The sequence below is a fragment of a genome, unplaced genomic scaffold (assembly GCF_019419815.1).
Source record: "Pyrus x bretschneideri cultivar Hongxiangsu unplaced genomic scaffold, Pyrus_bretschneideri_v1 Contig64, whole genome shotgun sequence".
NCBI classification, from domain to species: domain Eukaryota; kingdom Viridiplantae; phylum Streptophyta; class Magnoliopsida; order Rosales; family Rosaceae; genus Pyrus; species Pyrus x bretschneideri.
In genome coordinates, this window is record NW_025999803.1 from 1830623 (window position 1) to 1848097 (window position 17475).

At 35.8% G+C, this 17475-nt stretch overlaps 1 protein-coding gene across 2 annotated transcripts; it reads left to right on the top strand.

The window, feature by feature from the left end:
- Nucleotides 1-7784: 7784 nt before the first annotated feature.
- Nucleotides 7785-10614, top strand: LOC103940285 (cyclin-dependent kinase inhibitor 7). 2 transcript variants are annotated; one of them, XM_048573210.1, is made up of 4 exons: nucleotides 7785-8154; nucleotides 8458-8516; nucleotides 8647-8811; nucleotides 9007-10614. In XM_048573210.1, the coding sequence occupies exons 1-4, from the start codon at nucleotides 7900-7902 to the stop codon at nucleotides 9074-9076; spliced, it is 549 nt and encodes a 182-aa protein (XP_048429167.1). In that variant the 5' UTR covers nucleotides 7785-7899; the 3' UTR covers nucleotides 9077-10614. The 2 variants fall into 2 exon arrangements, with proteins under 2 accessions (XP_048429167.1, XP_048429168.1); XM_048573211.1 differs by having other exon boundaries at nucleotides 7786-8154; nucleotides 8650-8811; nucleotides 9007-10613.
- The last annotated feature ends 6861 nt before the right edge of the window (nucleotides 10615-17475 follow it).

A 17475-nucleotide genomic window follows, 5' to 3' on the forward strand; every position in this document is an offset into this window, starting at 1 on the left:
AATGCACTCCAAACTGAATATTTATAATTCTCTCTGCACACACAAGGTCTCGACAAAATCAACCCTAATTACGATCTCTAAGCACCGGTGCATTGCTAGGGTTTTCCAGTATGCACGGGGAACTTTGGTTGTTGTTGCATTCTTGACCGCACATTTAGTCAAACTATAATTTATTGGTATAGACCGGGAGCTTTGAACTCGTATGAAAAGAAAAAAAACTTACGAAAGAGCAAAGCACGTATGTTAAAAAAATTACGTACTCATGTCAAATTATAATTTATAGGTAAACATGAATGACTCTTTTAATTGTAAAGAGCTGAGTAGTGTTTTTTTTTTTTTTTTTTTTAATAGGATGGTAATGGATTAGGCGAGTCGAGCTATGCATAAGATTTGGTCGTCAGACTACAATAGTAAAAACTTGTCTAAACCGGCGATAGCACTTGCTCAATCAGCTAGCGCTTGTAGCAGCAGTAGTAGTAGGAACCTGTCTATGAGGCCGTAAACTCACTTGATAAAATAGAGGGTTACATAAGGTGGTTAGTCTGTAGGTGATGGAGTGAGAAAATTGCGATTGAAGTTTTTTTCACTTGCTTTTGGTGAAGTTTTCAGTATATCCCAACGGACCATTTATCATATATGGTTTCGCCGTAATTATTGCTGTGCAGTGGCATGTTTCAAGAAGGCAAGACAAGTTTGCGTGATCGGAAGTAATTAATTGTACCTTCTCTACAGAAATGTGGCATGTTTGGTCTACTGCATGTTGGCGGTTGGCCCTTAAGTCTGGATAAGTCCTTGGTCATTCCAATTAACCTAGCTCTTAAAACTCACAATGGCCTTTAATCCTTGTATGGTTCCGAACATTTATTTTTGTACTCTGTTGTTTGATTCTTCATTCATATAGACAAATTAGTAAACACGTACGTGTTTAATATTAAACAACTACAAACTAGACTACCAAAGAGGGTCCTCTAGGTGAAAAGCAATTTGTATAGAATGAGTTCACTGTCACACAGCGTCTCGATTAATATTATTATTTTATATAGAGAAAAACTTATATCTAACATGTATTAATGAACTGGAGTGTTATATAACGGTGAACTTATTCTATATAAATCTTTCGTCTATAAATGAAGATACAAATACGTTAAAATTGTACCATGCTTGATTAGAGATTCTCTGCACATAAATGTTTGTCAAACGGTACTTATGATCAATTTTATTCAACTTTAATTCTGTTTTTCTTTTTGACAACGACGATTGTACACCGTAAAGCAATCAATGTGTCAATAAATAAAATCATAGTTAAAAAGTGGATGCGAGTACAAACGACATGTAGCAATCCTCAATAAAATGTATCAACATCTAAGCCAGCTTTGGTCCCATCCATGATCCATCACGTGAGTACCTTGTACTTGTGCCAAACATCAACCAAGAAAGTGTCCTCGCTTCATTATTTTTCCTCTTGTGGGCTCGAAATTGGGTTTTGTACTCACTCTTTTTCCAATCAATTACACCTTGCACGACAGACTAGTGTACCAAAACGTAGGAAAACATGTTTTGGAGGCACCATTTTTCTCTACTCATTTTTATTATTGTTATTATTATTTATAAACTTCATCATGAGTTGGAATTTTGTTCGTACACTTAGAGATGACGATATGATGTCAAGATTTCATAGTCAGGTCAGTAGCCTACTATCTATTACACAGATATTGTCTCAACTTAATCACGTTGTACATGCTTAAAGGTACTGAATTTTATCACAAAATACTTTGTACAATTATGAGTAGAACCATTCAATATAATTTATAATATTATTCTGTGAAGTTTTCATTTTGGGGTTCTATTCTTCAACACATGAGATCTCAACTTCATGCGAGAGGTGGAAGAGAAACAGTTGGATCGAAAACATTAACGTGTCATTTCAAGTCTAAATTAAATTCAACGGTGAAAATTAATCTAAACATGACTTTAAATGGAATATTATTAGAAAATCTCCTACAACACTTTTTAGGGTTAAATACACAAACACCTTCTGAAGTTTTTCATGTTTTCATAAAAACTCCACAAGTTTAAAACATTACACTAACACCACCTAAGGTTTTAATCCACTTTCGCATAAACCCTTCAATGACAAATTTACCCTTTTAATTAATCATCTAAAAATAAAAACCACATTTACACCATCTCCTATGGAGATGTCAAATTTCATTTTTTTAGCTAATGTGGCAAAACAACATTTTGTAAAGTCTCCTATTCCAGCTGAGATGTCAAATTAAAGTGCTTTCTGGTTTTTTATCAAAATTGACTACTTAGGATTTTTTTTTTTTTTTTTAACATTTCATTTGGAGATTCTTTTACATCTCATTTTATTTTTCGTGAGGGGTGAATATTAGTTCTACTCCAATAGGAAAAATGTAAATTTGAGATTTCATTTATTATTTTCTCTTTGGTTGGCAAAGCTCACAATCAAAAAATGTAAAAAAAAAAAAAGAAGCAAATTTGTATTTTATATACATCTTCCGGCAAAAATGGATATTTAGATCTCGCCATTTTCTTGCCAACCAAAAATATAAAATGCGAATTTCAAGATATTCCATGTTTTATTGGAGATGCTTTCATCCATTGTTAAACCTTCCATGCTTGTCTCTTATGAGTAATGAGATTAATTATTACTCAAAGGCCAAATGGTGAGATTTGATTACGCTGCGTAAATGGATTAGGACTCAATGTACTAAACCAAAAGAAAAACAAGATTGATATGATAAAAGTTTGGGTGATTTGTATAAAATCGATAAAAATTACAATATATTGAAAACAGATCAATAATATTTATGTTAATTTCAAATAGGTTAAACATGTATTGTGATATTTAAATGCTTTTAATATAAACAAAAATTACAGAATCTGCCACTACAACTGGCACCCATCTCAACCGACACCCTTTTTTTTTTCCTTCATATTTTTCATAATTTGGAATAGGTCAATATGGATAAACACTGCAACGCAATGTCCGTTTTCTGATTCTATTTTCACATTTAGATCCAGACACTATGTTGCAATGTCCATTTCATGGTTTCATTTTTTTCCATCACTCACATACCTCCTATACGTTCATTTTTGCATTTGGATTCAAACACTGTAATGTTGTGTCTGTTTCCTTGTTCTGTTTTTTTTTTTTTTTTTTTTTTTAATTTTGGATTCAGACGCTGCATTGAAGTGTCTGTTTCCTGTTCTATTTTTTTTTTATCATTCACATGCCTCCTATGTTTCGCACCTCACACAACTCCTGACTTTCACATTTGGATTTGAAATACTGCAATTCAGTGTCCATTTCATGTTCTATTTTTTACATTTGGATTCAAACACTGCAATGCGGTATCTGTTTCCTAGTTGACCGTAGAGCTCTATGCTTTCTACCATCTCACCGTTCCTCTCTTGACAAGCTCCTATAATTAACTAGGCTAGCTTTTCTCTTAGTGATGGCTTGCAATTGCAATTGAGAGTCTACGATTTGAAATGATATCTCAAATGACACACCCTGACCGAGATCAGGGCGTGCTGGGCATCACGCGAATGTGACGTAACCATGTGCACAATGCGGAAGCTAACAAAATAATAGAAATAGTACGAATAAATAAAAACTAGCATACAAGGTAATAGTAATAAGTGCTAGCGTAAGTGAGACACAAGTTCAGAGCAGAAAGCCTAAAGCAGTTCAAATTAAATGACACGACAACAGTACACCCGAAGGTGGCCCTACGCTGGTGATCGTCTGTTAGAAATGCTGGGAAAGCCCTCTAGGAAACCACCAAACCAACTGAACAGCTAGAACCTGGAGGGGCGCAAAACAAAAGCGTGAGTGGGCAAAAACAAAGCTTTTCGAAAACCATTTCAAAAACAAGATTCTAACCCCTCGCCGTAAAACCTGTATACTTCCCAGAAAATAAACATATGTATATAAATATAGATATGCCAATCATGCTTAAGAATATGCCATGCCAAATCTCACAATGAAATGCAAGTGCTCAAGTATAAATCACATCAATAACATATAATCTGGCAGCCGGAGTCACCTAACGTGACCTGTACGGCTGCATCTAGAGCTCAAATCTCAATCACAATAACTAAACCTGCCCACGAGTCGAAACCACCTAAAGTGGTCTGTACGACAGGCCTGGGTGTAATACATATAAACGCTCTAGTGTTACGATCACGTGAAGGCTGTGCGAATAATCGCGGGTCACCTACGAGTCGGAACCACCTAATGTGGTCTGTACGACAGGACTGTGCACCTAACTTGAATCCAAGCTGAGCGTGTGGTGCAGGAGGTGAACAACACGTGAAGGACTGTGCCCTACTCTGGGCGGGAGCACTAACACCAGGGGTGCAGGTTATGAGCTCTCTAAGCATCTTGAAGCACTATTGAATATAAACGTGAATAACACTTACCTGGCACTTACATGTGCATCCACAGCACCAACATACATACGAACATATATGTGTATATATAAATGCAATTAATCATGCATAACAACCAACAATATATGAATGGCATATAACTAATAAACATTTAAATCAATTTCTGGGAAAAATATAAGTATATAGGTATATACAGAAAACCAAAAGCCCACTCACTGATAAGTGGAAGGGTCATAACCCCCCTGCCTCGAGTGACCACGCTCGTCCTCGGGATACATCTCACCTATATGCGAAATAACTATAAAAACGTTAATTTTAAGCACATAACCAAACTTTAGAAATAATTTCTCATACAATGCTCAAATGGGGTGTATGAATACACCAACGTGATCTACTCAACCTCACGAACATCCCCAAATTTTTAAAATAATTTTTCACCACCGCACGCGCCCCCACGCGCAGGCACGTGCCTGGCACGCTGAAGGCGTCAACTGACGCCGTAGGGAATATTCCATCAGTTTTGACAGATTCTGTCAACGGCGTCAGGAATATTCCGTCAAATTTGACGGAATATTCCGTCTTCTTCCCCGGCGAGCCTCCGGCGCAGTCGCCGGCGCCAAAAAACTGGAAAATTTTCAAACTTCGATAACTTCTTCGTTTTTCAACCAAATTCCACAATTTTGGTACCAAAATGAAGCTTAGAACTAGAGGAACACAATCATACCACTTTCAAGGGTTAAAAACCACGAAATCTCACCTGAAAATTCAACCCAACTCCGGTCAACTTCGAAACTAGTGATCCCGACGTCCAATTCCTTCAAACGAACCACTCCGAGCCTCCTTGGGACCTCACCAAGCTACCTACAAGCTTGAAATTCCCTAAAACGTGAGAAATCACGTGTGCATGAATAGTACCCAAATTGGACATCGTTGAATCGACGTGAAAACGATGGAGTTCTTACCTGGAAATGGTATGGTTGGACTCCTACAAGCCTCACGAGCTCGAATACGTGCTTGGTTTCCTTGATCTGTGGATGTTTGATAGGTTTGTGGGTGTGTCCGTACGTTCGAAGGAAATGGGAAGGGAAATGGGGCTCGGGACAATCACAGGGAAAGGGACAGAAGGGTGTTCAATGTGGGAGTGTGAGTGTGTGGCCCAAAACATGCCAACACAACACAAAAACAACCAATAAACGTAACGAAATCGAACTAGGGGTAAAATAGTCTTTTCACGCGTACGTTTTTGATATTTCTGGGATGGGCTGTCACATCAAATGGGTGAAATGAATTATGGTAATTTTCGTATGAATGTTTAGCAATTTCGAAATTTACTATGGAATCATATTAATGAAATTCAATTCTAAAATTTATTTAATGAATTTCTACCACTATTGATTCATATATACTTGTTCATTTTAGATAATCTTATTAAAGTTTTTTGTGTAAATGGACATAAGCTTGGGAACGGACGAGGACGCTGTGATATGGATATTAGGACACAGGAATATAAGCCAAAGGAGGAAAATCAAATATACTTACCAATACTTTTGATGATTTTTAGTCTAAACTTTCTAGAGATTTTACAGTATTTTCTCCAACATTTTTTGGTTTTAAAACTAGTATTTGAATTTGTCAAATTGCAAGCTAAAAACTTCATAAGAACGTCATGTTGTTATTGTTTTTGTTGATGTTTTCCAGCATGAACAATAAATTCTAACTATTTATAATGGCATAACGCCCACGTAGCATACATAGAGAGAGAAAGACAAAAAGGATAAAAGAGTCAAGTTCTATCTATATATAATGACTTAAAACCCATGTGACATTCATCATTTACCTATTCCTAATTAATAAAAACATATTATTGATTAAGTCCTAAACAAAAATATGCTATTGATATATGATTAAATAGTAAAGTTTTTATTGATTTTTGGCTAAATTACCTTAAAAGTTAATATGTAATAAAAAAAAGTATTAAAATACATTTATTAGTTTTATTTTTAATGAATTTATCATTTATACAACCGTATATTTACACTAATGAGTAGAGAATAAATTAATAGGGTACTCATTGTTCACGAAAATCAAATCTAACACAAAGCCAAAAAGAAAAATACACACAACAAAACAAATTACAAGAAATGCTAAAATGAAACCAAAATACACACAACAATACAACGGAATTTTGAATAAGTGTTTACATAATCTTCTTTTTCATACGTAAAAAAAGAAGAGACTTATAGAATGGCATAGGCAAATAGAGATTTTGCACATTTTTGTTAATCCATGAACAGGATTTATTTAGACACATAAGAACACTAGTATTTCATTGGTACAAATATGGATTGTTGAAAAATAAATAAAAATTACCGCTATACAATTACAACCTGTTTTTGCTCAGTAGATACAAAACAACCATACTATAGCACCCAACAAAATGGCCCCTGGTGCAACAAGAAGCACCACTTTGACTTGGGCGTGGTGATTTAGTGGCGGTGGATAAGAAAACAAAAATGAAAAGTACCACTATTCTTCCTCACTTTTTCTTGTCACGAGCAATGTTGTGGTAACATAAGATTCGAAGTGCAATAGCACATACATTACTCCATGAACTATTTTTTGGTAATTAATCCCTTAAATTATTTGAAATTAGTGAATTTAAATGCGCGAAAACCTTCACTCATGGGTAATAATAGACACAAGCACAACAGATCATAACTGGACAATTCAAATGAATTACTGTCATACTTATTGGAAAATAAAAATGGTAGGATGATATTAATTAAAAGAGTAACATGTCGTTTAACCTTCTGAACTATTTGAAGTTAGCCACGTACTTTGATAAATAGTCCCTGTAACCATTTGAAACTAGCCAATTAACCATTTTCCGTCAATTTTTATAAAATTTCTTCAACTTTACCGTCGTATAAATAATTCAGGATGTAATTTGTCAAAAAATAATTTAAGAGTCATTTTCAACTGGAATAAGATAGAAAGGCACACTATAATTAATCAATCGGAGAAGGGTAAAATAGAATTTTGCAAACGACATACAAACCATGCGTTTTGATGTGGGCACCCACAGAGGAAGAAGCGCATGTTGTGTGTTGAGCTTTCCCACTCTCAGAAAATTATCCAGATCTTCGAAACGGCACCGTCGGCATTCCCTTTGTCACCCTTTTACCCGTTCAATTTCACCCCCAACACTCGCGGTAACACGGTCGAACAGTAAAACGGTAAATCCAAGGCAACCCCACCCGCCGGGCCCACCTCTAAATTCTGTTTATTTTTCTGTCTTTTTAATCTGAGCCGTCCAACAGATCACTTACTCAACATCCCTCTTGGATCTCCCACTTTTCTCTCTGTTTAAAAATCCAAAAATAGCAGAAGGGAGAGAGAAAGCACACACTCTGTGCGTGTGTGCGTGCACTGCTTTAGCCTTCTGTGTAGAGAGAGAAACAAGAGAGAGAGAGAGATATGGAGGACTACAACTGTAAGCGAATGGCGGCCATGGACGACTCCACCAACGCAGCCGTATCCAAGAGAAGAAAAGTTACTGCTTCAACGCCGCCATTGCCTCCAACTCAAACAATGCTTCAGCTCCTCAATTCCCCGGACTCCTGCTCCACCTTTTGCTCCGATCACTCTCCGCCTCCTTCCTCTTGCTGCTCCAGCAACGAACTCAGCGATGTCCCCGCTGCCGTCCGCAGCTCTCCGCTCCTAGATCTGGAGGTCAATCTCGCTTCCCATAGCTCCGTCCGAGCTTCCAATTTCTCTTCCCCTTTCTTTCGGTTCGAAAACGAGGAGACAAAAGAGGAGAGAGAAACTAGCGGACGGAAAAATGTACTCCTTGATTTTTCTCGTTTCCGTTAGGATTTTCTCAGGAAACAAACAGACGATCACTCTCTCCCTCTCTCTCTCTCTCTCTCTCTCTCTCTCTCTCTCTCTCTTCATTTTCCTTCAATTTTACGTTTCTCGAATTTTATTGCAATTTAAAAAAAAATTAAATTTCAAAATTCATTTCACCGCTTGCAGTCCAAGAGTTTCAAAACGGTATTCTCCAACTCGACCTCCTTCGTCAACAATAAATTCAGGTTTCATTTCACATTCATTCATAATTTTCCTCTTCAATTTCTCCAAACCGAAACGTATTTTTTCAGGTTGATTTTTGTTCCTTAAAACTCAGCAATTTTTTTTTTTTTTTTTTGTAATTCGCTGCACCAGCAGGGAAACGACGCCGTCGAGCGAGCTGCGCCTGGACTCGGACGAAATGTCATCGCCGGTGTCTCACCGACGGAGAATCCCGGAGAGAAAATCCCCTCCGTTTGAAGAGATCGAAGAGTTCTTCGCTGTGGCCGAGAAGTACGAGCATAAGCGGTTTGCAGAGAAGTGAGTACTTTTTTCACATTTTCCATTTTCTTTATATTTTCCATTTTTCTGCTGGAGTGCGCACGATAAGCCACGTTTCGTGTAGTGTACTCCACCGGCGGCGCATTTTAACAGGAGACGGAAATCGGAAACCCTAACTAACTAACAACATACCCGATTTTATCGGTTTCGAATTGGGTTCGGAATCGGGTGCAGGTACAACTATGATATCGTCAAGGACGTGCCTCTGGATGGTCGGTACCAGTGGGTTCGTTTGAAGCCCTAAGCATTTCAGTTAGCTCTAGAGAGAGAAAGCAGGAGGTAGAGAGAGAGAGAGAGAGAGCAGGCGGTGGGTAAATTACAATAAACTGACACTCGGTAGGACAGAAAGTAGCATGGAAATGAAGGGGGAGGGAGGTGATCTGGGTTTTTTGATTGTACAAGCTTCTCTTTTCTTTTTATGTGACAACAAATGGAAGCTTCTAATTCTCTGCAACTTCTCCCAACTTTTTTTAATTAATTAAATTCTAAAATTATATATATTTATTTACGCAACAATTTATACATTAATTAATTTTTTGTTTTTAGTTTTGGGAAAGAAAAGGGATTTTTGTTTGGGTCTGTTTTGGGTGTTTGTGGGTGTGTGAATCTATCTTTTCTCTCTTTTTTTTTAATCAGCTTTTTGGTTTATAATCAGCTTTTTGATATATATTTTTTTTTTTTTTGCGTTTGGGGGTTTTTGGCTTTCCGAATATGCGTTTCATGTAATGGTAATGAATCGTTATGTTGCTTATAGTGGGGACCAAACTAACTATAGCTTGGCTAGCTAGGCGCCACTAGGAAAGTAGGTTTTTTTTTTATTGTGATTTCAAATTTTGTTTCTAATGTTACTTAGTATTATAGTCTAATAATATTTCTTTTTACTTGTAAGTGAGAGATCTTAAGTTCGATTCTCGCTAAAAGTAAATTTGAATCACATCATTACTAAGTCATTGTGAGGCTTAGTCCACCCCCTCTCCCTTAGAAAATTTTGTTTGTTAAAAAGAATTTGGCTACTCATTTTAGAAGTCCCTTGCTAGCGATTGAAACTCATCTCCGATCCTTAGGATCCAATTATGATATTTTGTGTCAATGATCCATTTGTTATGCGAGGACATGGGTATGTTTCTATTTTGTGACAAGAAAGTCACGAGTTCTAATCGTGAAAAGCAAGGGTAATGCTTCTTACGATAGATGTTCCCCTCGCAACCCTTGCAAAGCGGCGAATCTTGTTGGCTTGAGATCGACCTTTTAATGCATCTGTTATGCATAAAAACATTGTATTATTGACCCGAGATGTCACAGTGGTACATCAAGTGCTCCACTTGCCCGCTTATGTGAATGTGGATTAACAAGTTTGTGGTTGCAATTTTTTAAGCCTAGAATTGTTTAAGATTTGGAATCTTTTAAGATATGCTAATTAGGCTAATTTAAAAGAGGGAAATTCAATTCAATGTCTTATATCATTATAGGTTTAGTTTTTTTTTTTTATATTGAATCTACATTGTAGGTTTTGGCTTCTGTATTAGATTACTAGAGATAAGACAAGAGCTACTTCTACTAGTAGTGCTGGAGCTGCTTGCAGTATAGCGACTCTTCTGTACCAAAGTTTAACTTAATTGGATAAATACCTATTAAAGCCTTTTTGGATTCTAAAAACACTTTTTTTGCTGCTACTTTTAGAGAACGATATGATATTTCATGTACTTGACGAAACATTTGAATTCTAAATAAACATTTTGTTATGCTTTTCTGATAGCAGCTTTGCTAGCAAAAGTGCTTATGAGTAGAATTACTTCCGACATAAGCAGTCCGCCAATTCCAAATGCACTCTTAAAATGAAATTTTTTTTTAGGGGGGGGTGGGATATTGTTTATTGAAAAACGTTTTTTTATACAAACTATATTATCTACACTAAGAGGATAGGAGAGTGAGCTAAGTTTCACAATGGACTAGCAATAATGTGGTTCAAATTCATTTTTGGCGAGATTCGAACCTAAAATCTCACTTACAAATAAAAAAAAATATTATTAAATCGTAATACTAAGTTGCTGCAAAACGTTTTTTTTAAAGATGTGTATCTTGTTATAGAAAAACCATGAAGAAAAAAAAGAACAAGAGGGAAAGTAGAGGGACGGGCGGCTGCTTTTGAAAAGCTGGACAAGAAATATTCGCTACGTATGTGGGCAGAATCAGTCTCTCTATCACTCCCTCGCGCACTCACACACTGCAGTCTGCAGAGGGAGGAGCAGATATCGAAAGGGTCGCAGAGGGCATTGTCGGACACAGAATTAAAGCAAATCCAACAGGTACATGCATTTGAACATGATTACACACGTGTCAAAAACCCAATCAATCAATTAGGTGGGGTTTGGGGTTTGCTTGCTTCCGCCCCCAAATAGGGAAAATTTTTAGTTGTGCCGGGTACACCAAATTTTTTTGGTGTACCCTCACTCATTAAAATTTTTTTGGTGTACAAAAAGTGAGGGTGCACCAAATTTTTTTGGTGCACCCTCACCATTATGAGTGAGGGTACACCAAATTTTTTTGGTGTGCCGGGTACACCGAAAAATCCCTCCCCAAATAGATCAACAAACAAGAGTAAAAAGATGGACATATTAAAGTTAGTAAATTGGAGTTTATGACAAATAAAGTTGAATTGTTATACTTAGACTAGCTGGTAATCATGATTAATGGGTACTACTACTAGATGGATCATTTTTGCAATATTCACTTGTATAATGCGGGTACAATGAATATTATTTATGTACTTCTAAGACTTATTTTAGGGGAATTTAAAAAAAAAATAACTAAAATATGTACTTTGTATAGAATTATAGTCACATTTTTAAGTTTATAATAATTTTAACCAAAAGTTAATATAAAAGTACTAATATATTATTAATAACTAAAAGCCTCTCCATTTACTCTTTTTTTTTCTTTTTTTAACAAACAATATTATTTATATGAAAAGGGAAGGGTGGGCTTAGCCTCACAATGGACTGACGATAATGTGATTTAAATTCACCTTTGGCGAGAATTGAACCTAATACCTTTTACTTACAAGTGGATGAATACCACTAGATCATAATACTAAGTGGCACTTCTCCATTTACTCTTAACCGTGAAAAAACCAGAATTTGGATAACATTTCATTTTTGGAAATTTGCAAGAAATCTCTAGCTATCCAAATGGAAGGAAAAAAAAAACATCATTATGTTTTACATTAGAATTTTTTGGATATTACAATTGATGGTTTGATATAGAAAGAGTGTTGGAGAGAGAGGAAGTAGAACAAAGGGCAGTGAGGAGAAGCAAATGAGGGACAAGAAGGAATGATAATAGATGGGGTTCCATGAAGGGGGTGAGCATGGGGCACTTGGTGCGGATGATTGCTCTCATTTTGTGAGTTAATAGGCTGTTGACTTTCAGGCTCACTCGTCAATGGAGTGGGTTATCGACATCGATCTTGTTTTGCATTATATATGGCTGATTTGGTTTGGGGACAAGTCTATATAGATCCACCACACTTTGACCTTTATTCGGCTAGGAGTTCTCCGTCTTCATCCGAGTGCACAGTCGTCGAATCGACATCGGCCTTTGCAGTGTCTACAAAGGGCTAGGGCTGGCTCAGCTTCGTGTTGTCACTGACTATGGACAAGCCTATACTTCCATTAAGTATAACGTATATACCAAAATGTCCCTCACTTTTTCCTGACCAAAAAATTTCATTTTGCTTGAGAACTACATACCCTAAACCTTAAACCTTAAATTATCAAATATACCTTTACCTAACGAAACTTGAAGGGTTTGTCACACAAAAGGTAGCATACGATGCGCCGATTTTTTCTGTTGACGCAAAAACATTGCCCAATGAAGGTCACTTTGCTCGTCAAACATTATTTGTTGGTCAAAGGGCTCTGAAAATACTAAAACGTTGACCACTTTTGCCCGATGAATTGTTTTATTCCATCTACTAAAGTTACTTCGCCTGACGAAAGTTGGTTCGTCAGGCAAATGGTAATTTTCGGTAATGATTGTATGTAAATAGCTCCACATGTTTATTAGAAAAAATGTGTGTTTAAAGTACAAGGATTGTCACTAACACTACAATCTAGTAGTGTTTCTTTTTAATTGTAAGTGACAAAAGTCTCAAATTCGACTCACTTGACTAATGAATTTAATATGTAATTATTATGGATGCTCGTTACTTGGTTTAAGCCTAAAGCTTTGTTACAAGTGAATAATTTTTTATTGTAAATTCATGTAAGTGCCATAGTGTGATCCCCCACGTATCAACTTAAAAAATAATCATATCTCGGTTGCACGAATGATCCTCACATTTTTCTTCAAAATACAGCATTGTTATAAACATAAAAAATAGAAATTAAAAATGAATTTAGCACTTAAAATGGTGACTTGTAATATTCTACTTATCTATTTTCACTAGAGAAAGAGTACAAATATTTTTTTTTTTCTTGTGTACAATTTCTTGACATGAGAAGTTTTCTTGTGTACCTGTAACACTTAATACGTAAAAATATCTTCTTATATGTTAGAATATAAATAGGTAATATGATTTATATATCTTATTGTTAGAGTATATTATTAAAAAGTAAATATACATGTTATAATTTGAATAAATTAATAACACGAGGGTGTTTTAGTTAGGTTATCTTGTGAGAGAATGAGAGACTTTCACGTGCAGTGGTGGAGGGTGGTGGCCGATCGATGCATTTTGCTTGCTTTGGATCTGATGCACCTAAATTTCAATGCAAACTCAGTCTTTGAGAGAAAGAGAGAGCCGAGAGGTGGGGATTTGTAAAAGGAGGAATGTTGCTTGCTTATTAATGAAGTACGTTGGGGTTTCGATTTTGGTGTTACGGAAACTTATTAATTATTCTTAAGGTATTTGCGGTTCGAGATTTTTCATTTCAGGATTTCCGATATATATATATATACATTAGAGAAAGTGTTACAGAGACTTTTTTTTTTAAAATGAGACTCTTTATGGAATCTTACACATTATATTTTTGCATAATATTTTATAATGTTGATATAAAAATTAACGTTAAATTATGCATTTTTTTTTTCAACAAACAATATAGTTAATGAGTTAAATTGTTAGAAGAAAAAAACCGAATGATTAGGAATGAACTCGTACAAAAATACGTAGTTATCACTACTTTCCACTGCTGTAATAAATAAAACCGCATGTAGAGGATTTTCATGTTATTTACTTTTCTTAAAATTCAAGCACATACCACTTTTTTGGCCCACTTACTTTAGTTTAGCATTATTTTCGTTTCTTTTTCTCTTGAAAGAAGTTTATTTTTCTCCGTGACAATCTACTTCTATACTTCATATTATTAAATTTAAACAAATTTAATATTATTAAAAATTCTGAATGCATTCATTTGCTGATTCTTGGGCATGGTAATGTTTCACCCTCAGATTATCAGTACGGTGACAATTAATTTAGCCAAGCTGGTCTTTTATGTTATGTTAAAGTTGATTTAAATTGAAGACCTTTTTTTTATGTTATCTTTAATGTACTATTTTATATTCGTATCATTTCTTAATATTATAATAAAACAGTTAACATTTCGTCTAAAAAAATTTAAACAGATTTCAAATTTTGACATTTCTAACTTCTAAAAATTGGTGTTGTTTACGGCGTGTGTCATGTATGATGGATGCTCAGTGATGGTATGAATGTTTAACTATGCTTTCTGAAATATAGACACCAGAGTATAATAAAATAAGAAAAAACTATTATATCAACTGTTAAATATAGTAGAATAACCTAAGAACTTTTTAGTTCCAAATCTTTAATTATGTTCTAACACTTTAGCTAGCATTGTAACCTAACTTATTAAGTGAGATTGAACATGAAAAAACTATAATATGTTGCACTTGTTAACGCTCAAATTTGGGAGGTTATAAAGATCAGTGTGGTTGGCCCTTGATGGGCTCGAGGTTGAAACAATAAGAATTGAACAACAAAATTGAAGTGGTTCACTTCTAAAAACAGGACTACGTTCACTATGGTGGATATTGAATAAAGGTTACAATAAGCGCTCAAAGTAATCTAGTCTCTTTTTCTCTCTTTTTATTTGACCGTTATAAGGTGTACTCATCCTCCTTATACATGTCTTTGGTGAGCCCTAAGACTTTGGGCTTGAGTTTTCCACCGCCTTCACATTTAATGGACCAAGTACGTTGATGTGACCTGCTAGTTGTCCCTCCGTTATTTAGTCAACACGTGGCAATGAAGTGACACTTATTCTGATCCACTTGCATGTTTTCTTAGGCCAATGTGTACCAAGCAGTTTGTTCGCCCCTAGGGTTGTGGAAACTCACGCCTGAGCACTTGATATGTCAGCCTTTATGTCCCTTCATAGGCTTATGTTCTCGCAAATGGCCACCATGTGGCCTGGGGTTGGTGTTCAAGTAAACTTGCCCCTAGGAATTCGTGTCATAATGTTTTTAGTATGCCAACTTGCTCATAGTGGTCGGAAAGTACTATATGAGGAAGCGCTCGGCTTTATTGCTAGTAGGCAAATCAGACCGCTAAATGGTCATCTGTAGCTTCGAGATCATCTTTTCAGTTATGTTGGGCCTTGGTCTTCCTTCCCTTGGGCCTCTATCTTCCCTTCTTTCTTTGGGCTTTTATTCTTCCTTTGGACTTTTATCTTCCTTTGTTTGAGCCTTAACTGGACTTCTCCCAAGTTTGTACTATTTTAGAGGTCCAAAAGGATCCTGTGTTAACATACGTGAATCCACATAAAAAATAATTGACAAAAATTAAATATAAAATTGGTAATAAAACTAAACCATAGTGGTAAAATCAACAAAATTGAAACTACAATATTTCTAAAGTGACAATGATGAACCAAAGTATCATTTGCGACTTTATCTCAAGTTCAGACTCACAAATCTAAAAAGAAATTGGATGAGTACGTGAATTTCATTAAAAACATATCATGTTAGGTTTGCATATCCTTATAATTTTGCGGAAAGTCTTAAATTCTACTGCCTTCTAAGCCACCAAATTGGAAGTGGTAATTTTTTTTTTTTTTGACAAATGTAATATTTACACTAAGGGGTGTGGGCTAAGCCTCACAATGGCCCAGCTATAAGCATATAATAATGTTGTTCAAATTCGCGTCTGACGAGAATTGAACCTAAGACCTCTCACTTACAAGTAAAGACTAATACCACTAAACCATAGTACTAAGGGGCAAACGATAATTAAACTTAAACGTTACCAAAAGGTATCCAAAGCTTAAGAAAACAAAACCCCACCAACTAGCTCTTGATGTACTAGTGTTGTATTCCATAAGAGGTTTCAAGTTTAATATCGACTTTACCCAATGAAAAGTGAATTCCAAGAAGCCCCACCTAGTAGCTCTTGATCCAGTTTTTTTCTTTTCAATTCCTCGTGTTCATTCACCACCCCGTAGCCATTTGAAAAATGAAAATTTCTAACAAGCGTCGCCAACAAACTCTTGATCCAGTACTCTGTTCTTCCTAATTCTAAAAGTGTGAAAGTGTTCCACAATTCTCACTTTTCTTTTTTGAACAATGGGATGAAAAAAAACTTGATGTATAAAAGTTTAAAAACCACGATATGTATAGTTAAGTGAGAATTACCTTAATATTATAATCTAAACCTTGAATCAAATATAAGATTGATTAACTATAATAGGGGTGGTTCATTATAGAATCCCAAACCAAAAATGGGCTCCCGAATCCAAACCTAAAATTTTCGAGATGAGAATTTGAAGACCAATCCAGAATCGAAATTTCGTCATTCCCAATTTTCAGGATTCCCTAAATATGTTTTGGTATTTCGGGATGGATCGTGATTGGATTTTGGGTTTTTGGGTTTTTTGGTCGAAATTTGATATTTTTTGGATGTGAGCTAAAATTTGAGATTTTGGCCTAAAATTTTGTTCCCTAATTTCATAGCAATAAAAATTTAGGTTTTTTTACCAATTTATTCATACCAAGTCAAATTGATGTTCCAAAGTTCCAAATGACTTAATTTCATACTTATATTTCTAATATTATCTACTATCAAACTACTTAAATTCAACATTCAACATGCATGCAACCAATATATATATATATATATATATATATATATATATTTTTTTTTTTGGTTCGATTTAGGAACCATTGAATATGTAATCTCAATTCTCGTACCGAAAAGTTCGGGATCGTTTCGTTATGAATTCTGAAAAATTTGGTATTATAAGTTTGAGAATTTTTCAGTTATGACATCCCACATCACCCAGGGGAGTGATCCTTATATGTATATTCTCATCCCTACCTAGCACGAGGCCTTTTGGGAGCTCATTGGCTTTGGGTTCTATGGGAACTCCGAAGTTAAGCGAGTAGCGCGCGAGAGCATTCCCAGATGGGTGACTCATCGGGAAGTTCTCGTGTGAGTTCCCAAAAACAAAACCGTGAGGGTGTGGTTGGGGCCCAAAGCGGACAATATTGTGCTACGATGGTGGAGTGGGCCCGGGAAGTGGTCCCCCCCGGGCCGGGATGTGACAATTTGGTATCAGAGCCTAACTTTGGTCGCGTGTGTGTCGACAAGGACGCCGGGCCCCTAAGGGGGTGGATTATGACATC